This window comes from Papilio polytes, unplaced genomic scaffold (genome assembly GCF_000836215.1).
Source record: "Papilio polytes unplaced genomic scaffold, Ppol_1.0 DF824135.1, whole genome shotgun sequence".
Classification (NCBI taxonomy): Eukaryota; Metazoa; Arthropoda; class Insecta; order Lepidoptera; family Papilionidae; genus Papilio; species Papilio polytes.
In genome coordinates, this window is record NW_013525069.1 from 185,615 (window position 1) to 213,069 (window position 27,455).

Here is a 27,455-nt window from a genome sequence, read left to right on the forward strand (position 1 = left end):
CTTATTTCATTCCATGAATACAGATGAGGCTCTTAAAATCCCTTGCTGCAATCGCAATGCTAAATTACTGCTAAACTTGTTTCGTCATTTAATTAATTAAACGTAATCCAAAAAAATATTACCTACACATTTTTTATGGCTCGTAATATGTAAAATTACTTACATTTGACAATAATTTAATTTCGATCAAGTTAAACAAAATCTTATAGGTTATATTTATTTATTGAACCATTATTAACGATTGGTCCAATTAACGTTGTTAAGGCTCCTTCAAAAGGAGAGAGTTTTTCGCACGTTTCGGTCACTCGTAGACAATTTTTACGAACAGTAATCCTCATCGTTTATCGTATCGAAATGTTTACATGCCAGGCACGAATTAAATTTTCATTTTCAATTATGTCATACGAGATTCAATATCATTAATGGCTAGATAAATTCATCCGTAACACGTAACATTCCACAGCGAAATTTAACTAACGAGTTACTTTGATGTACAAACACACCAACGAACAGATTGGTTTAAACCGTTTTGAATGCAAGATGTTTTACCTGAGTTTGAAATTTAAAATTTTGTTTACTCGCACACAATCATAGATGGATGGTCGAATGTTTGTTAGAGTTTGTAGCCTAACAGGCTAAACGGATCTCGAGGAAATTTGGCATAGAGGATAGTCGGAAATAACAAATAGCCTACTTACTTCTATTTTATTTAATTCTCGCGAAAAGAGTCGCGGGCGAAAACTAATAATATTATAAATACGAAATTTCAGATGGATGGATGTTAGGGTTTGTCACCTAAACTATTGAAGGCATATTGATGAAATTTGGCATTTATGTAGTGCATAGTTTAGAAGAACACGTAGGACACTTTAGTCTTTTACATTAATACATTATTGTTGATTGCTAAATGTTGAGCTTCGTCGTAAACAAATACTACTCACCAACGCCCACCGTGCGATCACTATTCCTATGTCTAAACTATTAGGATACATTTTATTTCCGGCGTCGACGTCGTCTTCGTCGTTTCATCCTCGATGATTGTTTAATAGTCTATTAGAAAGTGTTTTCCTGTCAAAACATGCATAAAACTATAATTCGTATTTCATGTGCTACTATTTTTATGTTCTTACTATAAAAGTGCTACACGCCGTGTGAACGTATCTCTTGGTTATTTCGTATTAAAGCCATGAGGGCCAATCCCTCAGATAATCCTTGCCCAATAAATTTCCATAACCTGACTAGATCAACGATTCATTTTCTACGCTGTGTCATCCTACACTTTCCATAAATAACATTGACTTGTTCGTTTTTATTCTCATATCCTCCCATTAACTACTTGTTGGTTTCTTTAACACAATCTTCCTTAGGTTGTCAGTTCAAATATCTGAACTTTCTTGGTCCCAGAGTGGAAATAGGGCGATCTAAACCGTGGTAGTACCCGCTTTAATATCGTCCCACGAAAGGGCCTGCCCCCTCGGTGCAGTACCATAACCACACAGAAGATAGGCGTGAAGTGGAAGCTATTCCTCGTTTCGTCTGATCAGTGTGCGTGCCGGAGACCTCATTTTAGTCCTTTTCCCTTTCCACCCTTATCTTATATGGAAAAAATGGAAAGGGAAAGCGGATTTAACGGTGATTTATACGCATTTGCAGATGCGGATGTATATGGACAGCGGTCGCTTGGTCATTTTGGCATATTCTGGTGGTCGCATGCTTGTTTGCCGCCTTTTGCTATAAACAAATCTTTACTTACTGGGATTTAAAGTTATCATTGGAAGGAAGATTAAAAATAAAACAAAATTGCAAAACAGAAAATATTATGGCAGTGTTTAAAATACATTTTGTACTTTACAGGTTAGTTTGGACATATTGATAGTAATGTTTTATTGGTACTCGACTAGCGAATAATCTAAAATTGTCAACTACAGTGCGCATTAATGCAACAACAATTTCGTTAGCCAGGTGGTCCAGTAAAGATTGATTCGTTTGTAATACTAGCTCAATGATTCTCGTATCTTCAGTATCTGAAACCAAAATATATTTTTTAGACAAAGTAATACAATAAAAAAATAATAACAAGCTCAAAAAACGTTTTCATCTTTCGCTGACTCCTAAATTAGCTTTATCTTCGTGCAAAATTAATGTACGAAAGCGACTGAGCACCTGAAATCTGCTGAGGGTGATTAGGCAAAAGTGTAATAAGCCGTTTCTCACTATCGGTGACAGATCCGAAATGATAAATGGCGGACTACTGTGGCGTACTCTGTCGACGACGGAGCCAGGAAAAATAGAAAGTTGTTTTTTCGGGGATTAGTTATTACCTTTAACAGACTGGAAGCCATTAGTGACTAAGCGTGATTGTGAGTGTGCGGAAAATAATGGCTTTTCTCTAACAATAGATAAGTACTGAGATTAATTACGAATGTAGAGATCTGTAGAATGGTTAAATTTAGTTAAAAGTCATTTAATACGCCTCAACAGTTTTACCAGACCCTAGTTTACTTAGGAACTAGTTATACAAAGAATGTTAAAAACGAGTTATACGACAAATGATTTTTATTTCCTTTTCTTTTATCGGCTAAGGATTTTTTAAAATAGAATTTATAATTTTTGTGCCTGTGCAAATACACTAAGACACTATCACCACGGATTTGGTTATGTTTTACTCAATCTACCACTTGTTTTATTAAATCGCGGGAACATAAAATGAATGTAGATAAAGAGACTTTATAACTTCGATAGTGAATGATAGCCCCAGCAGAGTGTGCTCTCGACAAATGTTATTGATTTATTGATTTGATGATTTGATTGCCGATTTATTGAAACCCTCCATACATTTATCTACCGTACATAAATGCATGCATTTTTAAGGATTGCCCTAGGCCCCTAAGCATACATATAACAACCCAATAGTAGATATTACGATACATAGTAGTGTTAAAATATAAACGGAACAAGAGTTTGTAGTTGCAGTTATTTTAGTAGTCGATGGGACTCAAGATACGAGGTAGTTTAATATCAATGCGGTACAAGTTATTTATAAATTAGCAAATGATAAAATTGTACCATGAATTTTATTTTGCAGTTTAATAAAAATCTAGTTTTTGTGTGTTTAATGTTTGTCAAACGTTTTGTCATCCTCAGGGACTTAATCAATAGCGTCTGGCTGAATTAACATCCGGACTTGATTGATTACATTTTCTAAGCTGCGGTGCGTGTGTGGAAGCGATTTTAAATTTTCGGAGAATTTAGTTTTTAATTATATGAAGTAGATATGTTTAAATATGTTTATTTTAATCTTTAAATATTGCAGACCCAATGTCAAGAAGCAATATTGTAAATAATGTTAATAAGGTCTACAAAAACGTTGCAAGTAATTCAGAGTTATTTTATAAAACATGTACTATAAGTCATTATTGTATTTGTAAGTGTCTGCGCCATCGCTCGCTATCATTACAATAAGTATAAATGCGAACATATTTTTGATTCCATAAAATTATATGTTAAAGTTTATATCAAAATAATGGCGACATCTATTACCTGTTTGGCATACTTAATCATGTCTTGTCTTTGTCTATTAAGAAAATAAAACTTAGTCCATGGCCAACCTCAAGCGTGTTTCATTATTATAAACAGATCCAAATGATCTTTTTCATATACTTAAGTCTATGTTTATAGTTTGCAACATGTACATTTGTGTAGGTTTTATTATTAAAAAATATACACCTACACATGGACTGAAAAATATAGAAAAAGCATAAAAAACGAATTTTGAGCTTGGAAAGGTGTAGCTAAGAAGATTAACGTTCTATAAAATTCATACGAATACTTTATCTTTTTTAATTCTTGTTCATTTGTAGTTTGTGACTAAATAATGCTTGACCTAAAATTGATAAACGGATTTACAACATTTTCATTTTTAACGCTCCTCTACTCGTATGTGCAGAGATTATGCCAACGGGACGCGCTTTTAAGAACATATGTACGTGAATAAAACAGTACCGCATCAAGCTCAGAACTTAGACATTTCGCTCTTTAAATTGAACCGTGATATGTCACCGATCGGCCTATCTAGTTATGTATCTTCGCCCTACTTTCAAATCTCTCATCTCCGCGCTTATAACAATTGTGGCACATGGACACAAGAGTGATGCTCTCTTATATCCCTACTGCATCGTCTATGCCTCTTATTATATTGAAACTGTTCTTGTATGAAACTAGCATTTAGTGCTCATAAATAAAAACTGACAAATATAAGGGAGCTCGTTATTCGTGGAAAAGATTTCTTTATAGTAATAACAAGTTAAAAATAAAACTGGATCCTCAGATGTCATTTATTTTACAATGAGTTAAATTGCTCGTCGGAACGTTATTTACAGGGCAGACGACTGTGGAAATCATATTTTATTCTATTTTTATTAATTTTGCTAATACATTAAGGTTTCAATTTGCAGAAAATATTTTCATTATGATCTTATATTATCAGAATTACCTTTATATTGAGAGAAATACTTGCAACATATTTACTTGTAGAAAGTGTTGAGATTAAATGCGGATGGTTGGGTGCAAAGATGGAGGAAGACCGAAGAAAGTGTGGATGCATTGTGTGAAACAGGATGTGTTTAAGAAAGGAGTGAATTCAGTATGACGGCTGATAGAAATATATGGAAGAGCAGCACACACTGTCCCGATCCTCAGTAGAGGCTAGGACAAGTTGATGATGATGGGAACATCAAAAATCATCTTTTTCATCCTACTCCCGCAGGGTCAGCGCAACAGGTTTTTGTCCTTCACATAACTCTATCATACGTCATCTCATCACTCCCTTTTTGATCATGTTACCTTTTACGCAATCCATCCATCTCTTTCTAGGTCTACCTCTACCGATGTACACTTCCACATGCATAACTAACGTTCTCCTTGTACCATGCGATTGTAACATGCGCTTAAAAGTGAATTGTTGGTATTTTCGGCTGGTAACAAATGTTACTCGAATATACCACTGGTTACCCTAAGCGGCACGTGCATAAAAACTGTCACGAAACATAAATATCTGGGTTACTTAATCTGGCTTACTGCGACCCAAACAGATGATAATGATATCGAAAGGGAACGTAGGGCGCTGTCCGTGAGAAGCAACATGATCATCAGGGGGTTTGCAGCGTGGTCGAAAGATGTAAAGCTAACCTTGTTCAGCGAATATTGTCATTCTTTTTACACCTGCAATTTATGGTGCAAGTTTAGCCAGCGCGCGTATGTACATCGCCCTACGTGTGCAATATAACAACGCCTTTAGGGCACTGTTGGGGCTGCCGCTCTACTGAGCGCGTCGGGGATGTTTGCGAAAGCGCGGGGGGACGGCTTTGCCGCGATCCGGCGCAAGCGCATAGCATCCATGATGGCGCGTGTGCCCGGCAGCCGCAACACTATGCTGAAGGTGGTGGGGAGCCGCATAGACAGCCCCGTCTATAAGCACCGGGTAAATGTCCATGTGCACTAATATAATTATAAGTAATCTAATTTATATGTCTAACTTAGACTAAGTCAAATTTACTAACAAAAGAAATGGATGTATATATGTAAAAATTATAATAAATAATAAAAAAAAAATAACTTGCCCATACCATGCTAACCTTTTACTACTTAGCTTCTGTACTACTGGGGCTACTCTTAAACTTCCTCTAATATACTCATTACGTATCCTATTCATTCGTGTTACCCGGAACATCCATCTTGTATGTAGTCTCCTTTTATCCGTTTCTTTTACCCCATCCTTAGACTTAGACCCATACTTCATGACAGGTCTTACGAGGGCCTTGTAAATTTTCCCCTTTTAGTGTAATTGGAATTTGAGGGTCGCATATTACTCCGTTGACCTGTTTGCCATTGCATACATCCCGTTTTTATTCTATTTGTCTTGTCACGGTCAATGTCGCTGTCGCTTTGGATTAGTGAGCATTAACATGTTTGTTTAAAATATTTTAGACAATGTTTATTGCGTGCGTTCCTTAGCTTCATCGTATTATTTCATCAACGCAAGCTTCTAAAGTGCAGCAACTGGACCAAGGTCAAATTTTTGTACTGTTTTGTAAAGACATTAATCGATAGAGAATATATTACATTATACTAGCTTTCTGCCGCGACTCCGTCCGCGTGGAATTAAAAAAAAACAAAAGCCAGTAGCCTATGTGTTCTTCCAGACTCCGAGATCAGAGATCCGTTCAGCCGGTTAGTCTACAACCTCTAACAAACATCCTTCCATCCATCCATATCAACTTTCGCATTTATAATATTAGTAAGATTAAATATGGGTATAAAGATTGAATATGAATATTCATGACTAGTTATTAGTATTAAATAATTTGAATATAATGTCAATAATAAATTCAACTATGGTTTAGTAACGAAATAGATACGTAGATAAAATCGTAAGGACGCACATATTCTAGAGATTTTCTGCGAAGCCGGTATAAAAGGCCGGACTTTGGGAAGCTTAACGCTTAATTTAGGTACCGTAATTTAAAAGTAAAAATGATGGCCAATTGGCCGTCGGACAGGCATTAACCTAAGTACGGTACCCTCGCCAGACTCTTATATAACAAAATCTACTCGCACTTAATTTTAAATGTTTATAGCATAGAGCATATTGTAGACCGAATATTATTATAATTTTTTTCTGAATTGTGAATAGTTTTTGTAATGTTTTACGTTTGTGTGTACTGTTATTTACATTTTAGTAATAAATCCTAACTAATTACAATTACGACAATATTGTATAGATAAAAAGTTAAAACTCGTATGTCTTTAAAATTAGGTTACTTATGCAATGATATAAAAAACAACTTTGACTGATAAACGTACATAGAAATGTTCGTTTTGCAGTCTAAGTTATTTTTGAAACTACTGGTTATTTTTGATGCAAATAGAAATTTGCATCATTGCAACACTGTTTGCTTGAAAACATGCTCTTCATTATATTATTCTTATATAATAGCATAGAATATATGCTTTTGTTCCCAGTATTATTACAACTACTATCCAACATGCTTGATAAAATTTAGTAACTTAATGAGGTCCAATTAATATTTTCGTCTCAATCAAATCGTCGATAGACAATATGCATATGACGCCCAATTGGAAAAAACTTTTTTTAAGTATACTTTATTACTGTTAAAACATACAATGTTATTTAGTGGTGAAATTTAATCATTAAAAAGTGTATTTTTTAAAATTCCCTCTATAAGTTCTAAAACGCTACGCTATTGGACAAAGCAAGTTTATCAATTATGGCGTCGCTGTGTTGTCAATACACAGTTTATTTACGTTAGTTTATATGGAAATTCACTTCCTGAAGTATTTTACTGAAAACACGATATCTTTAAATTAAAAGCAAATAAAAAGAACCATTAATTACCACTTATCTGTACTACGAATAATGAAAATGAATCGGTTTTTGACTATTGATAACACTGAGAACCAATGAGATACTTTGTTGTTTTTTACATCGAAGTGACATCTGAGCGAATGTGATGGATGAATTGAATGAAATGGGACGATTAACGTCACGTGTCTCACGCTAACTCTAGTCGCGTTTTAATCGCACGAAAATAATCGCAGTTTTTTTTTAGGTCAATGATTGAATATTTTTGAGCCATTTTTTTTTCTGGTTAACTCATAACAAGTAGAAACTTAAAAAAAAACATGCATATTTCCTATTATAGCTTTACTATGACACTCAACAGCATTGTATCTGGGTCACTTAGGAGAATCCTAAAAAATCGAAAACTAACAATGTTCAGCTCAATTAAATATCCGATATCTAATAGACAATACTATACTCCTTAAATTAATATTTTTAAGTCCCTACCTTTTTTTGATTAAAAATTACATAAATGAAAACACTGCTGACATCGCCTTAATAGTAAAATAAAAACTTGTTTTTTGTACAACGATATGATTATGTTATTTCTTCATATCTTTATTCTCTTATTTTTATATATAATACATTTCACATGATTTTCTTAAAAAAATAACAAAATACAACATATTATATAAAAAAATAGTAAGTCCACCGGCTGCGGAATCCGATGACTCAAGCAACCAGTGGTCAGGGCTGCAGAGACAGGAACCTCCTCACTAGTCGTGCGGTTTCTAAAATAACCGCCTTTTGAATCGGGCCCTTAATCCAACTGTCTAGCGAGAGCTTCTTGAGGTGTTGGTCGAAGCTCTTCGCTATCAGCCCGTGTGCCGAAACGACTATCGGAATAATGGTAGTCGATTTCATACGCCACATGGCGGTAATCTCGTGAGCCAAATCCAAATATTTTAATAGTTTTTCATTTTCGGCTTTCACGAGATTCTCGTCATGTGGGATAGTGACATCGACTAACATTACACAACTCTCAGACCGATCTATTATTACTATATCAGGTCTATTGGCAGCAATAGTCCTGTCCGTAATAATAGATCGGTCCCAGTAGATCGTGATACGGTTATTTTCCAGAACTGGTGTAGGCTGATATTGGTAATATGGTACCTCAGACTCCACAAGAGCATATTTAAGGGCAAGTTGCTGATGGATAATCTTGGCCACTTGGTTATGTCTATGCAAGTATGCACCGTCCGCAAGGCGAGAACAACCGGAAACGATATGTCTAATAGACTCACCGGGCCGACGACATGCCCGACAAATGTCAGTCGTACCATCCTTTAGGATATGTTTCCGGTAGTTATTCGTTACGATGACTTCGTCCATGATTGCAAAGACAAAACCTTCAGTCTCCCCAAAGAGGTTACTGAAGCGCAGCCAAGCCACGGAGGATAATTGGTCCACATCAGGACCTGTTAAGGCCCGATGGAACCTACCGTGTAGCTCCTTGCTCTTCCATACACTTATGCGGTCTGAGACACTTAATACCTCCAACCTCCGCCAGTTCGTGGTAGCCAGGGAAAGCGGCGTGAGTCCTTTGTCTATGGCTACAACATCCTTATACATCTCCACGTTAACCTTTAGGAAATATTCCCTAAGATTGTACACCTCGCGGTTATGGAGGGTCTTGGCATTTAAGTAGCCACGACCCCCGTGCTTCCGCGGGATGTACAACCTCATTACAGATGAACGTGGATGATGCATCCGATATGCTGTCAGCAATCGACGGACTTGTCTATCCAAGGCATCCAGCTCTGTTTGAGACCATCTCAGTATGCCAAAAGAATAGGTTAAGACTGGCATGACCCAGCTGTTAAAAGCACGGCATTTGTTTCCGCCTGATAAAAGACTTTTCAGTACTTTTTTCAGGCGACCAAGAAACCGTTCTTTAAGCAGCTGTTTCATGCTTTTGTCATTAATGCCTAATGCTTCCGACATACCGAGATATTTGTAGTTTTCATTCTCGGAAAGAGATACGAGAGACACATCTTGAGTAAGCTGTAAATTCTCAGAATTTACAACCCTTCCCCTTTGTACATTGATGACCGCACACTTGTCAACGTCTTGTCTTGATTATGTTATTATTATTATGTTAGTTGTAGGTGCCGCCACCTACAACCCAATCGCGCTCGGTAAATTTCGACGTGATCATCGCAGACCTAGGCACGTTCTTGACTTTCAAGACGATGCAACAACAATCGCTCAGGCTAGGATTAAACAACTACGACAGACAAAACGCCGTAGTCGCTGTTGACTACGGCAATCATTCCCGCGATACGGCCTCATAGCAGGCAGGTTCTCTCCTATCAATGATAGAAGCGTTGCTGGAGTTTCTTCCGCCACTTCTTCTCCCAGCGCCAACGCTTTCCGAAGTGTTAGTAATGTTAGATGTATTAATAATTATAATAATGATCAGATAGCAGCAACCGATCAAATCGAGGTTCGGCCCTCTCGGGCGCCCTTGAATCGGAATGCTAAACGCGTATTGAGTGACAGCCCAAGCCGAGGTCCCCTCTCGGGGACCCTTGTGCTAAGTCACTCCATGGAGCGACCACCGAAGCGATCTAAGAGCTCGGTGGCCTCCCAATCCGGTAATAATAACGAAGTAACGGCCCGAGCCGAGGCTCCTGAGGGAGCCCTCGAGCCTAGTTACTCATAAAAGAGGTTTAAGCTAAGCGCCATCCACGCTGGGCCACCTCAAGCCCGGTGAATCTGTAAATGCCTCTTCAAGGCAAACAGTGACAAATCAGTCACAACAAAAACAAAAAGAAGGAGAAAGATAGAAATTTAAATCCATAATTTAAGAGGTATTTGATTGTCTAATAAATGCCGTTTTTTTTCACTAAGCTATCTTTCTTAGTTTACGAGATGTATAGTTATTTGTGACCCGGATTCAATGCTCTTGAATGTATTTTTGACCGACTTCCCAAAAGAAGGAGGTACTCAATTCGTCTGTACATTTATTTCTAACAGGCTCTTAGGTTTGTATATACTAAAAATAACCAAATATTTCCTTGAAAATAGTAAACTTAACGACAAAACGTACGAAATCGTACGTAACGTACGAAATCCCTTATTGTAGCTTTTATGTCTATATTGTACAATTATTATTACTTTGAATCTATTTTAAAGTTACTATACTTTCAATTGTCAATTGTTATGGTAAAAATGTAGAAAGCCTTCCGTAGAAATATCACTGCATACCTCAGCTGACACCGGCTTCAAAGTGTATAAGTGTACCATATGTAGTAGACATAACAGCTAAAATAAGGGATGTGTACTATTTGCAAGTAACTATTTCGTTACTTTTTAGTTTATTGTTCTTTAGAATATTTTGTTTTTAGTGTATTTTGTTTGGAAGTCGGTTTTGATTTTTTATAATTTAGTGTAACAGAGTTTTTTTTTTACTTATACAATAGTAAATAAGCTACTCTTCAGATCTTAATTTATACATAATAAAAAATAAACTTGTTTATTCCTATACTTGTTACAAATTAACTAGTGGGTTAACGAATTAATCTGTAACAAACGTATACATTTATTTGTCATAAAATTGGATTCTTACGTTAGTATACTCACCAGGTTGTAAAAAGAAGGTTGGTATGCGAGAGTTCCGCACGGCTATCCTCTCCGGTCCGATTATGAAGTAATCGTCATTGTTAAAGCTTCGTTGTCCAGACAGTGTGTACGTTATGTTGCTCTCAACGTCTTCTGTAATAGATAATTTTTAATTTTATTAAACGATGCTATGTTAAAATTCAGCATTTTTGTATGTGTGGCTACAGTAATATTTTATAATAAAGTAGGAAATTATAATAGCGAAACATTAAATCTTTGCTTCGTTCGTGTTCTGTCAATATTCGCAAATGGGCGCCTAGCCAAAGATTCGATCAACGATAATTTTTATGCCGTTGTGTGTCAATAATTGCTTACATACTTATTTGCTACAATTTACCTAAAGTCATTTAACTAGACATACCGAACAAAATTATTTCACAGGTGTTTTCTTTGAAAGTTACTATAATATGTTAGTTGTCAAGTTTAGTAAGCCACTTCATGACCTTGCATTTTCATGTTATAAAACATTTCACAAATTTTTAATAAGGTCTATCTTTTGTTATAAAATAAACTAAACAGAGTCAAAAAATAAAATACATACAATATTTATTCACAACTTTTGGCATTTCATTTAAATACAATTAACTATATTAAGACTAGCTGTTGCCCGCGACTTCGTCCGCGTGGTATTAGAAAACATACGAACTATATAAATAACAAAAAGCTACGTATCCCTCGGGAACCGGACATTTCTCGGGGATGAACCTTATCTTATGTACTCCAGACTTTGTTCTTTTATCTCTGCTTACGATTTCTATTATTCTGTATATGAGCGCTAAGTAAGACTATTTCTATTATGTTAAGACTATTTCTTACCTAACTGTCTCAAGAGAGTGCATTGCTAAAAGTTTGCCACAAAGATTCTTAAAATATAGAGGCTTCTAACCGACAAACGAAGTCTGGGGTATTTCCTAGTTACGTTATAAGGTGCAAGTACTTCCTTTACAATTTGCGTTTTCGTTTTCAAAAGGAAAGAATTTCCCTTTAATGCGGACATATTACCTTGCTGATAACCCTAAATGCTCAGGGGCACTATAATTGACATTGACAGCTATCATAGGGAGGGCACATGCAAGTCCATCGTCCTAGAGATTTAGCGTTGCAACGCTTCACCGGCACGGTATTGGTTTTCTTGTTAACAGTCGAATTTAAAAATTCGAATTCAGATTTTAATATTGCTCAACAGCGCTCTGTAGTATAAATAAATATTAGACAAGTAATATACACTTACGCATATCCATAGTCATGGAGGCAATGAAGGGAGTCGCAAGTTGTGCCATGCTCATTGTCAGTTCTCCAGTAACGTGCAGATCGCTGAGGAATTTGACACTGCTCTTGCTGCCGAACGGCCTTAATCTGTTTAAAAATTCAAATTAACAATTAGTTATTATTAAAATCTACATATGTTCCTCCACCGATATATAAACTTCTATTATAATTTGTAATTATACTACCGTTTCCTGATATTTATTTATCAAAAACAACCATCAGCATTGTTCTGGTCTTCCGTGGGACTTGTCATTTATATGGAATCGTCACAAAACGTTTTCGTCCACCATCTATCTATCCATTTGTCTCATGCTTCTTAACTAACGGCCGGTCTCAATATGCATTTTTTTCAATCGAAAATCTCAATCCGTATCCTAATCTTTTGAAATACTGTCTCAATAAACGACCGAACGATAGAAATTCGATCTAAAAACATGACTAATCTATCGGAGGGAAAAATCTGATTTCTAACACTTTTCGGATCGCCCTCTGTTTGAAAGTGACAGTTGCAGTGTTTCAATAAATGTTTTTGGAATTTTGACATATCTCTCAATCTTTATTTTACAATCTATGGAAATCGGAAGATTCTACTAATTTATTATGAGATTAAAAAATGGTTGGCTTGTTGCCGTATAGTGATAGCTGATAGTGAAAGTGATTTGGAAGTGTTAGAGCAACTTTCAGACTGGGACGAAGAAGAAATGCATTTAGGGCGATGGTAGTATTTCAAATAAAAACTTTGCGAAAATCAAGCCTTTATATTTATTACAAGAATACAGTTTTTATATTTGTTACAAAAATAAAGTTTTTAATTATTACAAAAATAGTAGTACAGTAAAGTAAACAAACAACAACAAACATTGAATTTTTCGCTTATCCGAGTCCACTCTTCATTTTTCAATTTATTCGTGGTAGCATTAGTCAATCATCAAGTCAATTTAATTTCACTGCTTTCAATGTACGAAAGCAGTGTTTTCGTGTCCTCCTTCGTAAGAGGCTTGCTTGAGGTCTGGAAATAATAAGAAATTACTATGTAAAGGGTTTATACAAATTAGGCGCGAATTGAAGCATCTTCACGGGGGAAGTTTATTGAAAAGTGTAGAAAGTAAAAATATGTCAAAAACTCAATAAAAGTATACATACCATTGCACTTACACTTTCGATGATAAATATTTAATTGTTTATCAAAAAACACGAATAGAAGCTATATAAATTTCAAATTAATAGCTGATGTAAATAACATTGACAACTGATGTCAAATGACATTGACAGATAATGTATTCCTCTGATTACGATCTCGTACCGCTACCAAAACTCCGAAAAGGGAGTATTCGTTGATGACAATTTGCTTGGAACATGTTGAAACACGTTTTATTCGTAAAATACGCAACAAATTAATAATTAGTTAGTACGTCAAAACCCAAAAATGTTCATATTTTCTTAAATTCATCAATAGGTTTACAACACAGTCATAATGACATCTGCTTGAAATGGAACGCCAGGAGGGAACTTCACAAAGTACATCGATACCGCTTATCCATTTTGAAAATCGGTTGATGTTTGCTATCCGGTGTTATTGAGACACCGGTTAGTGATCAACCAGCAGGTCGTTTTATTTCTCGATTGAAGCGATCTCCCGATCTAGGATGCGTTATTGAGACCGGCCGTAAATGTGTCATTTTTCCCGCAATCCATCCGTATTTTTGTCTTATAATTCTATATGCTATGACTTTGTTGGCCTATGTTACGTATCGTTCTATGTAGTTTAGTATTTCTTCAACTTTATTACACAATTTATACTCATAATAAAGTGTAAACACATACTACTTCATGACGTAGGATGTCAGCAAACACAGCATGTTTTTGAATAACTATTTATTTAATCGTTATTTATTTATTAAATCAGTCTCGAGTTTGGCCTGAAGATCAACCGCAGCAAGACTAAGATTATGATTATTGACCGCATTAATAACAACTTACCAGACATCGCAAAAATCGCGAATTGTTCAGTTGTAAATTTTATAATTACCTGCGGATGAAGCCGCATGGAAACAGGTAGTTTATAATTAAAGTAAAGTAACTAGGTAAAGTAATAGACAAAAAAAATTGTTACCAAGACGAAAGTTTCTGTGCTGGCAGAAAAAGTATATTTTGCCTCAGGGCTGGATAATTGATAAGTTTAATTATAAATAAAAAGGTTTCTCACATTCTATCAGCTAACTTGGTCCATTTTGCACCGGTGATGTTGATATTTCTGAGTAAGATCGACACCCCCTGTTCGGGCATTGCCACTACCACGCTGTTGACTAATGCGGGGTCGACTGGCAGCATACCCATGTGACCGGACTCCATTAAAAAGAAGAAAGTTCGCAGCCCCCGTCGAAGACATGGTATGTCAACCGCGACACATGTCGGGAATGGCAAAGGCGCTGGTGCTGTAAAATAATTAAAAAAAAATATTTCAAACTAACTTATTATTAACTGGATTAATAGTTTTTGAAATCAGCTTAGTACTTTTTAAATTATTTCAATACGTACAATAGTCTAAAAATACATATCTTTCCTCTTTATTATATTAGTTTTTTTTTACAATGAGGTGGCAAACGAGCAAACGGCCACTTAAATCCGCCAAAATGGCGAAGCGACCGCTGCCCATAGGCATCCGCAATTGCAGATGCGTTGCCTACTCTAAACCGACGGAGGAGGAGACGCACATAAATAGGATATTTCCCCTTCGTATGCGTCTCCTCCAACGTCATATCCACTTTAGTATAGTATAATAATATACATAGATTCGTTGTACGTACTGTAAAGGATTGAAACAACTACGTAAGTTTTACTATCCATATTATTTAAGAGTAGTAGATTAACATAGTTTTTAGTCTTTATGCACTAAAAAGGACTTTTCTAAAGGATCATTAAAAGAAATGACTGCTTCACGAGGTTTAATTTTTGAATCAGATCAGGTTTTATTTAGAAACAGCGTGAGAACATCTAAGAATTTATAATTCAGGTTGTACATTATATATATCTGATATTTTTTAAAGCTCCTTTGCTGTTTAATCGGCTTTAAAGATTAACGATTTAATGATAATGTCTGCCTATCTACAGGTTGTTTCTTAACGGCAGGCTTTGTGGTGTTAGAGGACCGCAATAGCTATCGTTTAAACGCATAGTATGTTTCCCGATATCCTGCAGTTTTAATGTTATTAGTTTTTGTAAAAAAAAATTAAAAAAGATATCCGACTAAAATTTGCCTGTCCTTCCAAAATAATGTGTTTATATTGGTCACTTTTTTTATGAACAAACCAAATAATTGGGTTTTAGTACCGTTTCCCCGTTTTTTGGATCATCATCATCATCATCACCAGCTCACTATACGTCCCCACCAAGGGGCTCGGAGCCTACCCTAATAAGGGGTGACTAGGCCATAGCCACGACGCTGGCTAAGTGCGGGTTGGTTGACTTCACACATATCTTTGAATTTCTTCGCCGATATGTGCAGGTTGCATTACGATTTTTTCCTTCACCGTAAGAACGCCGGGTAAATTATGTACATATAAAAATTCGAAAATCGAAAATCACATTGGTACATGACGGGATTCGAACCCAAGACCTGTAGATTACAAGGCAAGTGTTCAAACCACTGAGCCACCGACGCTCGTTTTTTGGATAACTCACACGAAAACAAAATACTAAGAAAATATTGAAATTTATCTTAAAATAAAATTTCTTTCTTTAACTTTGCGAAGCTGTAATTTTTTTTTATCCTAAAATTTTCTTTAAAAATTTTGTCAAACTTGGCGCACATGCAGATAGGATAGAAACAAAAAAATGTTTTTGTCCTTCGTTTGTTTTTCGTGTTAAAAGAAGGATTTGAAATAGTCGACAATCTCTTGTAATTTTCATACAAAACATATGAAAACTGTATCATTCCAAGAAGGCTAAAAAGTAGAATTTTATCCATGTTCATTAAAACATTACATGAAATGTATAATTAATTTGTCAAACTAATAGTTGTAAGGACTATGGCATAAAATTAAACTTGTGGGAATGTGAACATTTATCAGAATACGATATATGACTGCGTGCAGAAACAAATTTGAAGTGCAAAAATAAATATAGAACATACTAAAGTTATACGCATTAGACAAGTTTTCTGCGTTTAAAAAAATAATAATTTAGCTCTGCGAAGCGTCAAGTGTCTTTGGAAGAGCCAAGAGGGGTCAAAAGATATGCTGAATAAATTAACTATTACTGCGGCAAGTAAAATCATAATTCTTCATCTGATGCGGCAACGGGCCAAAACGCGTCCCCAATAATATTTCTGCCAGTGCGTGGCAGGTCTTTCTAGACCAAACAGAACTAGGATAGATTAAATGGCTATAACTTTTGTAAAACATAATGTACACATTTTATGTAATGTAATGTATACACCTGAGATAATCGATCCGCACTAGCGAGAGGGACATAGTTTTCTTCGTCCGCACCAGCTCAATTACCGCGTCAGGCCGATATTGGCCTGTTACGCAGTGAGCGTGTTAATACTTAATAGGAGTAGTGAATTCTCAGAAACATAACGGTTATTCTGTAGGATGATAATAAAATTATTTTTAGAAATTGGAACAATAGAAGTCCAGAGTCAGTCTTGTCAATCAGGTTAAACGAGCTTTGACGTATTTTTATCGCAATCTAATGTTTAATAAATCATTAACTAATGCAAGGTAGGAAACCCAGCATGTTGGTAACCAGTTAATTATTGTGTTAAGATTTAAAATCGTTACTCATCGCTCATTATCGCATATTACTCGTATTTTTATCGATAATGATGTTGCTTTAATTATTGTCCATAGGCAATTAAAATTACGCAGTCCTATAATAGTTTTTCTTTCGGATTATATCCATATTGAGCTTTTTAATGAGTTTTGTCGCCATTGATCAAGTTTAACTCAAGTTTATTACATTTGACAATGATCCTATAAAAGTAACATGTAAAACCAGAATTAATGTATGCAGAGACAGAAATAACATGTAAAGCCTTACTTAATAATACTAATTATAATGTAATTATTACAATTTCAGAGTAAAATTTTACATTGAATAGTGAAAATGCTTAATTTAGCAGACCATTTATAATTCTTCGAAAGTTAAATTATTATTGTTATAAATAATTTTTAAGTTAAATAAAAACATATTGAAACTTCAGAGGCGAGGATTTTTATAAAAGGACTAAATTAAGTGGATATATCTACAAAAGGAACTGACGATTTCTAGTAATCGCTCGTTCCTTTGCCACCTTATCATAAAAACAAACTGAAACTTGGTAGATGTGACTTTAGACAAGGAGCTAAACATTTCAAAAAGTACTCTAGCAGAATAATAGGACTAATATCCTTAACCACTTGTAAGCATTGAGGTTATGAGCATACGTGGAGGTACAATTTTAATGCAAAGAACGCTCTATTATGATCTCATACCTACATTACAAACATAGAAGGGCTTGAAGCAAAGGCCATACTGATGTAGCAATAGCATGGAATGAACTATGCTACGACTTGCGAAAGCTTAATAACCATTAACTCTTAAACCAATAAAGGCAATGAAAGTAATATTTTAGTTCAAATTATTAATTACTAGCTTTCTTCAGCGAATCCGTCCGCGTGGAATAAAAAACAAACGTATGTTCTTGACTATGTGCTCTTCCAGATTGTGCTTTAAATCTATGAAAGATTTCATCTGTTCAGCCATTTAGGAGATATCTTTTAAAAACATATGCTTATCCAATCATCAAATAATGCTAAGTGTATTGAATTACGATTTACTATAAAAAAAATCATAAAAGGTTTATGCTATACAATGAAACGAAACAAAAATTGCTTCAAAAACTTTGTTGCGAAAGCTTGTCTCACCATCATCAACTGGTACAAGATCTTTAAACTTTGATATTTCAATGGAAAGGAACGTATTTGTGTAATCTTCGCGAACTCGTAGCTTTAGAATACACTAGTGTCAAAGATGTACATATGAAAATGTCCTCTAAACACAATGATCATGCATGTTTCCAGCGGTTATAGTGACAATGGTGGGAACCGATAAATCAATTTTTTTGACCCTTGTCATAGTCACATATAAAATTATCTTTTAATTTGGTTTTTACACTGAACAATGGAAAGCTTTAATAGATAATATGAAGAATTTCAAAGCTTGAATAAATGCAGCTACTACTATTAGGGATTACTTAATAGCAAATTAAATAACACAACTTTAACTTGGTAAACTCGAGATGTGTCTTTGAATTGTTTAACTCCGTGAAATTTTATCTTTATATATAAATAAATCCAACGACAAACGTCAAAATCACGTTCAGAAGGAAGATTTTATTTGTGCTAGATAAGAGGGAACTCCAGTGTGAGCGTTCTTTATGGTATAAAATTAATAAGATTTTGGGACCCGGCTTTCACGCGAACTTCGGATTACGCTCACTTGTATATTAGTACCTTATTCTCTTCTCAGTATATATCCCATTTTCAAGTAGTGATATATCTTTGTTTTTGTATTGGTGCATGCAGTGTATTTTTATCGAATAAGTTGTACATTTATGCATTTCAATTCCATCTTAGCTTCAGAATGTATATACATACATATACGAGTATACTGGCAATTTATGTTCAACCACATACCGTTCTCCACACATCTGTAAAAGTCTGAGATTAGTATTCTACATTTTAAAACGTTGTCTTGCTTCCGAAACACTAAGACGTAAAGCATTTCATCACCTTACATCAATTGAAATCCTCATCGGTAATAGCTTGTATTGGTTGTGTTCACAACTCGAATTTCATAAACAAGGTTAATATCGACTTATACTGGACTTATTGATTTACTAAACAATTTACTTTAAGTGCTTACCATAACACTCTAAAAATGTTTTTTTAAAAATAGTAGGTAGCAAATTCAGAATATATCTGGAGCGTGTCCTACAATACGCTAAATTAAAAAAAAAAACCTTTCAGAATTGCTTTTTGCTAAAATAGCTTTTTTAACTCGCTTATAATTTTATTAGATTAATATTCGTCATACCCTTTGTATGCAAGGATGAAAACTTAAAAACAGTACTTCATGGATTTTTTAAAATCACACAAGTTTCATACAAAAATGTATGTAACATTTACCTACCTACTCTAAATTAGTTGGCAAATGTTTTTTTTATGAAATAATACCATTCTCTTTATGGTTGTTGGCTGTTTAGAATTTAACTGTATGTCGAAAATTTATTACCCGTGGACACAGCCGGTGTAAGCGACCGGCCACATTAACTAAAATCATAAAGGTCTTTCAAATGTACAATTTACTCACATTACTCAACACCTGCACTGGTATAAAGAATGTTAAAAAGTGTTATTAAGTTTTGAGTCTATTTCGTTAGTCCCATACTTATCGAAACAGATTTTTTATAAATATTTTGATAAAACATACTTTAAATGTTAGGGTCGTAGGTCGAAAGTTAGTAAAGAAAAATAAAAAAGGAGTAAATACTTTAAATGCTAGCAGACGGCTGCTAAACTTGGGCCCCCACATAAGAACACTAAAACATCACAACAATATAAAAACTCAAATGGCGATAGACGGGACACACTTTCCGCGAAGCAGGCTAATGGAGTAAACTCATAAATTAATGATATCCAAAAAGCGGTAAAATCGCGGAAGACGATGAAGTTTGAAGAGAACTCAAACGATGGGAAGGTGACATAAAAAAAGTAACAGGATACCAGGTCTAGAAAGGCTAAATGAAGGGAAGAATGAAGAATTCGGAAGAGGCCATGTCCTAGGACAAACAGATAACCATACAAATTTAATAAAACAAAATAAAAAGTGACAATATTTTAATTGATTTAATGTAATTCAATCTTATCTTACTAATATTATAAATGCTAAAGTTTAGATGAATGGATGGATGGATGTTTGTTAGCGTTTGTAGCCTAAACGGCTGAACGGATTTCCATGAAATTTGGCACAGGTTTAGAGCATAGTCTGGAAGAACACATAGGCTACTTTTTATCCCGGGATAAGTTACGGTTCCCGTGGGATTCATTAATTTAGTTTTTTAATGTTTACTCGATCATTCTGCAACGGTTCAACATATCTTATTGAAATTTGGCACAGATGTAAAACAAAGTCTGGAGTATACATGGGATAAGCTTCATCCCCGAGGTGTCCGGTTCCCGAGGGATACGTAGCTTTTTGTTATTCATATAGTTCGTATGTTTTGTAATACCACGCGGACGAAGTCGCGGGCAACAGCTCGTTAATTATAATTCGAAGTTTCAATTTAATTTACATTATTTGAAATCAATTATCTGAATAAAAGCTTATTTTTTTAACTGTTTTGTTTTCGTCTGGTCGGCTTTTATACATATACTGGCATTTACATATCTATTGGTAATTTGACGCGTCCCCGTTGGGAGGTGAGAGAGGGGTTTGTGATAATTTTGAAAATCCCTTATTATTACTATAAATGTTAGGGTTGGTTTGATTGCAGTGATAAGGCGGTGATTAATGTTTTAAGCATACCACATTATGTAAGCTAATATTTATCTTTGCAAATATAACAATGTTCATTTTTTGCATAATTTTTAAGCCGTAAAAGGGATATGGCGTTTGAATATTTCGTAATAATATATTATGGCCTTTTGTGGAGGCTTTCATGTCGTATTTATCTTTTCATGAATTTAAAATTACATACTGGGAAATGGGTAGTACAGGTTTTATTAACAAAGTATTAATATTAATAGAATAAAATAAAACTTTGGTTAAAAAAATGTCAAATATGTCATTATAATTTAAGGTTTCACGGTTTTATGTTCTCTATTTCCTTTTCACATAACATCACATTGAAAGTTAATTAAATCATAAATCTCATATTTTACACATTACATATAAAACTTTTGTTTTTCAAATGAGTAGAGATTAAAAATAGGTTTTGAAACAAATAGATAAAAACTTACTAGGTGCGTAAAGTTTCGTAAAATTAAATGGAAATTGAGCACAGCAACATTTAACATTATAAAATACACCGAGCGAAAGGATCAACGAACGTATGCTTTGCACTAACATCATGCCAGAACTACAGTGAATTGTGAGAAAGAGGACCTGACATTAACACAACTTTTATAATACCGTTATTAGATTGTGACACATTGATTCTGTTACCTTTGACTTTTATGATGTTTTTCCCAGTGCTTCAATCACCTTGAATTTCTACTACCAACCATACTTACTTTACTAATATAATATATTATATAAACACACACTACTTTGTGTCGTAGGATGTCAGCAATCGCAGTATGCTTTGGAATAACTCTTTAATAAAGAGCCCTCACTAACTAAGGGGGTAAACAATTTGGAAAAACCTTTCATTTGGGAAATAGACCATAAACTACAAGCTACCAAAATTAAGAAGCAGGGTTATTATGATAACGGCAATTTTGACATTTGCAATTGAGAATTTGACAAATGTAAACAATAAAACATTTTTTTAAAATTTCATGTGGATATAAACTTGAATAAAAAAAGACACTTGAACCTAATACTATAAAATAATGCTTATTAAAGCCCAATTTTTACTACAACGATTAGAACGTGGTTATCTACAAAGAATTACGCAGTCAATTTTAATGTATTTTTAATTTTTGCATTGTTTCAATTTTGTTTTATGAATAGCTTACTTTATAATATGAATGCTTATATAAAAAAATCTTTCATTTGACATTCTAATCAAGACGTGAGGCAATCTTGTTAATTAACATTTACTAAAGACAATAAGATGCAAACATCATATACACTATCGTACATTGGAAACACCTATTGTACTAAATAAAGGCAATCGGGAAGTTTATTCTTGTAGCTTAATTGCGTTTATTTATTTTAAAATTCCCTAAACATTCAATTTCTTATGCAAACAATTAAAATAATAAAAATACTTTATACTAAAAAACAAAGGTTTTGGAATATGAAGAAGATATTAAAAGGTTAAAAAGTCGCGTTTCCTATCTACGCCGCGCCGTTCCTATGGCCTCGCAATGTTTTAGATTAATTTATGATAGTGACTTTTTTTCTAAAATAATAACACACTAGTGCTTTTTTTTCCTGTTTTTATATAGACAGTTACAAAAAACATCAAGAAAGTAAGCTAACCAAAGCTGCAGAAGATTGAAGATCTTGTTTATTGAAAGTTGTTATTAAAATGATTATTACTGATTGTTTTCATATTTTACAAAAAAAAATATATACTTGGAAGAGAAATTACGCAACCCTGCTTTTTGACACACTTACTTAAACTTAATATTTTATAACAATATATTTATTTGCTTACCATTATGAAATGATTTAGTAATAATAAATTTAACGAACCATATCAAAATTATGAAATGTCTCAAAAGAATTCGTGCTGTTTCAAAATGCAAATGAATGGTTACCCTAATATCAAAGGTATGATACATAAACCTCAGCATTGTTAACAATACTTCAGGGCAATGATATTTCAAAAGGTTTAATATGTAATAAGATTATGATCTCCAAGTTTCTTGGTCAACGTACATATTTTTCAATTTCCGAGACGCGGTCGACAACAAAATAAATTGCTTTGATATTTTCAAAGGTACATGCGATAGGCAAAATCATCTTATATTTTTTTAACAGTGGTAGAGCCCGCTTTATCATCTTGGCACCAATAAGCCGGCTCGTCTGGTTCGATACCATGACCATATAGAAGATTGATGTAAAGTGGGAACAATTCCGCGTTTCGTCTGGTGAGTGTGCATGCCGGAGGCCTAATTTTAGTCTCCTTCCTTTTCCAACTTTTTCTATAAGGAAATGACGGGAAGGGAAAGTGGGTCGCCTGGGAAGGGGAAACATCTTTTTATGTTCGTCTTCTCTGCCGATTAATTAATTAATAAAAATTGGCGCAAGCAGGCGGTTAAAATCCTTCATTTACTCCAAGCAGTTGTAAAAAAATAATGAAACTTGCATTTATAAATATGTGAAGTACGAACATAAATTACTTCGACGAAAATAAATTTCTACGTAACAGTATTTTAAAACATAAAATAACAAAGTCGCTGTGTATCAGATTGCTCTGTCAAATAAAACGTACCGTGGGGAATAAGAACATAATCATTGACAGTAATTAAAAAAATAATAATATATAACAGTATCTATTTTTGCAATTTAAAAATATTTAAATTTCCAATCTTCAAATACAATCTTGATATACTACTCGTATTTAGACGTAAAACATGCATGTGAACACGTTGTCCCATTAAGATGTCATTTACCTTGTAGATTCGAAACTCAGTCTAAAATTTATCCCTAGAGCTAAAATCTTTTTGATACGAATAAGATGATTTGTCTTTTGTATTTATCAAATTATTATACTCGTAGGATAAAAAGTATAAGTACAACATGGACAGATATAACATTAAGACATCTAACATTTCACACAAAAACACCTAAGTACGCTCAAATGTAATAAAGATAATTTAATACAGGCTGTCGCCTGCGACTCTGTTCTCGTGGAATTAAAAATCATAAGTAAGTAGTTTTTGTGCTCTTCTAGACTATGCTCTACATGAATGCCAAAATTCATTAAGATCTAGTCACCAATTAAGGCTACAAACATTTATAATATTACTAGCTATCGCCCGCGACTCCCTCCGCGTGAAATTGAAAAAAAAATTGAGAAGCATATGTGTTCTTCCTGACTATAGTCTTTCGCATATATAATATTAGTAAGATAAGTATGATTAAGTATATATATATATGTGAAATATGTTTTTTAATTAATTTGATAATTTTATTTTTCTATGTAGATTATAAGCTAAGTTAAATATTGTCAGTTGATATAGTTACGGTTATTAAAACATCGATACAGCTTTAATACAAGTACTCGTACAATAGTTTACAATTAATATTACAATATTGTTGATCGAAAAAAAAATAGTGTACGGCAATATAATTTGAATTTTGCTCTTTGTAAACGATGTTTTTATTAATTAGTCGTTTAATAAATTCAAACTTGATAAATACTTACCCGAAAACTTGTGTTAATTACGAAGAATAGCATAACTCACCTGCATTCGATGGATAAGGTATTTGATTAAAAAACTGTGCACCACTTAATTGAATTTCGTACAATGCAAAAATCAAAAGGATTAAAACACGTACGCGAGTTAGAGACATCTCGACGTTACTAAAAAATTAAGAAAAAGGATCGACGACGTACCGGAGAACTTTTATACGCAAATACCAAGATTAGATTTTTGTTTTCAAAAAAGTACATTTGAGAATATAATTATATAAATCTGTCCTTTATTATAATACCCACAGAGTATTGATTGGAATGATTCTTTATTAGTGATTCGTTCCATATTGAATTTTTAAAACTATGTAAAATCGTCGTATTTATTAATCACTTCTTTGTACTTAATTATAATAGTAATAATATTTTACAAGTTAACATCGAAAATCAGACATTGTGAACGTGAATGGAACTGTGTATAAATTCAAAGATTGTGTGTAAGAATCAAGCAATCCGCACTAGGCCCGGTAATAAAGCCTAGACATCCCTAGCATGTTAACTAACAACAATGTTTTAATACAAAATAATGGTCGATTTATTAAAAAAAAAGGAAACTTTACCGGTATCATGACCGTTATAATTACTCGTACATTACTTAGGTCTGCCGTAGTGTCTAATGAAAAATTCGATATATATCCCGGCGCGACAGTTTGCCGCTCTGCCATTAATTGGGTCATACTCTCTCATCATTCACAATCTGAATCATAGCAGACTCGGCAAATATTTGCCGCAACTTTTCTATGACAGAGTGAGCTCGCGCTTGCTCATACGTTTATCACAGTAATTTCGAGGTTAATATGTATTATAGTCAAGTCTTTTAGTTATATGTCGGCTTTTTCACAAAACTGGCATAAACAGAACTCATTATGATAATAAAATTTCCATTTATAACCGTTCTAAAGACCAATAAAGCAACAGGTTTTCAGTCTATAAATCTTAAAAGAAAACGGTTTTTTTTTAATTAATCACTGGCGCAAAATTTATTCAACGATGACCACTATGAAAAGAATTTGGTAGCATAACTATGTGTCCTTTTAGTCTGAATTATTACTGTTATTAACGCTCAAAGTTATTCGATGATAAAATAAGAACAGCAGTAGTTATAAAATATTTTTGTAATATGTATTATTGCGTCTGATAAAAGCGCACATCAATACATGAGCGGCATAACATAGGATAGATTCGACGGGAGTGATACAGTTAGGTAATTAATTTAGAGGCGTAAGAAATTTATAACTACGTTCTGAAACGAAACTTTTACGTACTTAAATACTTTGAGGTCTGTTTCAAAAAGTCCACACAATGTATTTGAAACCTTAATTTAAAATTGCTGCAAGCTTTTACTTGTTTAAATATTTGCTTCCTTTGCATACATTTTTACTCGTTAAAGAGTATCTCAAAATATAGATAATATATGTACATATGTGTATTTCTTTGAATATCTTGCTTTTTAAGATGGCAATGTTTGCTACATTATTATATCAAAGTCGGAGGACGCTGCACCTTATCTCTCCGACCATAATTCCAAACGTGTCACTTTGTGGGATAAAGGATTGTGTATCTCACGCTTCTGTGTCGCAACGTTTCTTTTGTCCATAGTATACTGATCAAGATCACTGACATTTCTTGATATTTCTACTAGTTTTCGTTTCGATTCATGGGACTCGCCAGTCGCTGGGGCGGGATCGGACAGCGACGGAGGAATAATCAACAGAAATTAATAGTAAAAATCGTTCTTTATTCGAAAATAATGCTTATGAACATGTGATTCATTTTAATGGAAAACTGAAACGAGTGAAGTGACGAAAATTGTAAATTAAATTAAATAGTAACGCAATTCTTAACACGATAAAATTGGAAGTAGAATCGTGATGAAATAAAACAAGGAATTTCGAGCCGTTTAAGCTAAAAATGTGTCATAATTTTAAACCATTTATTTTACAAGCTAAAATCATTAAATAATAAAATCTCGAAGAACATAATTAAATTCGTCTCCTTTTAAAATTAATCAATACCTAATAAAACTCCGTTACGAAATCTTTATTAAATGTAAAAATATTTTTAGAGAGAAGGCTCATTGAGCCGATGTCAATAACCGGTCCTTGATTTGAAGATTAATCGTAAAACCAAAAAAAAAAATTAATAAAAAAACAAAACCGACTTCCAAACAAAATACACTAAAAACAAAATATTCTCAAAAAAAAAACAGTACTTACACTAAAAAGTAACGAAATAATTCTTTGATAAACCTCCCTTATTGTATCTGTTATGTCTATATTGTACAATTATTATTGTTTCTTTGTTTTTCATTGTATACGGTATATTAATTTGGTTGTGAACCTTGAACATGCAATTGGTGTACCTTTCCAATAAATAAATAAATAAATAAATTATTATTACTTTGATGTCGGTGTCAGCCAAGGTATGCAGTGATATTTATATGTAAGGGTTTCCACATTTTTACCATAACAATTGACAATTGTAAGTATAGTAACGTTTAAGTAATGAATCTAAATTGACTGACACCGACTTCAAAGTAATAATAATTGTACAATATAGACATAACAGCTACAATAAGGGAGGTTTAATATTTTGAAGGAATTATTTCGTTACTTTTTAGTGTAACTACTGTTTTTTTTGAGAATATTTTGTTTTTAGTGTATTTTGTTTGGAAGTCGGTTTTGTTTTTTTATTAAAAAGTTTATTTATTTCTCGATTTTTAGTGAATCTTAACATCGCAGTATGATAATCGCTAGCTTTCAAACAAAGTATGAGTTATCTAAGAAATTAAGTAAAGAACTAATACATCGTTGCGACCATTCACTCATAATTCTGTCCAGCCGCGGGCCGCTGTTGCCCGTGGGTTTTAATATTTTGATAACTTCTAGAAAATTAGTCAGAATTACATACTATAAAGGCAATTATGATCTACATTTAATACTCTATCGTGAAAACATATTTATTTGGATAAGGATTCATACCAAATAAGAATAAAAGCGTTTT

General features: G+C 33.8%; 1 protein-coding gene across 1 annotated transcript; it reads right to left on the minus strand.

Moving 5' to 3' along the window:
• Positions 1-1,803: 1,803 nt before the first annotated feature.
• LOC106099361 lies at positions 1,804-24,570 on the minus strand. The gene is made up of 5 exons (XM_013277886.1): positions 24,445-24,570; positions 14,523-14,751; positions 12,279-12,403; positions 11,009-11,140; positions 1,804-2,024 (listed from the first exon to the last, which is right to left on the minus strand). The coding sequence occupies exons 1-5, from the start codon at positions 24,551-24,553 to the stop codon at positions 1,849-1,851; spliced, it is 771 nt and encodes a 256-aa protein (XP_013133340.1). The 5' UTR covers positions 24,554-24,570; the 3' UTR covers positions 1,804-1,848.
• Between the last annotated feature and the right edge of the window lie 2,885 nt (positions 24,571-27,455).

Coding starts and splice junctions, on each gene's coding strand:
- LOC106099361 (XM_013277886.1), bottom strand. CDS start 24,553: ATGTCTCTAACTCGCGTACGTGTTTTAATCCTTTTGATTTTTGCATTG. Junction 14,752..24,444: donor ACCTTATCCATCGAATGCAG/GTGAGTTATGCT, acceptor ATTATTTTACAG/CACCAGCGCCTTTGCCATTC. Junction 11,141..12,278: donor CTCCATGACTATGGATATGC/GTAAGTGTATAT, acceptor TATCTATTACAG/AAGACGTTGAGAGCAACATA.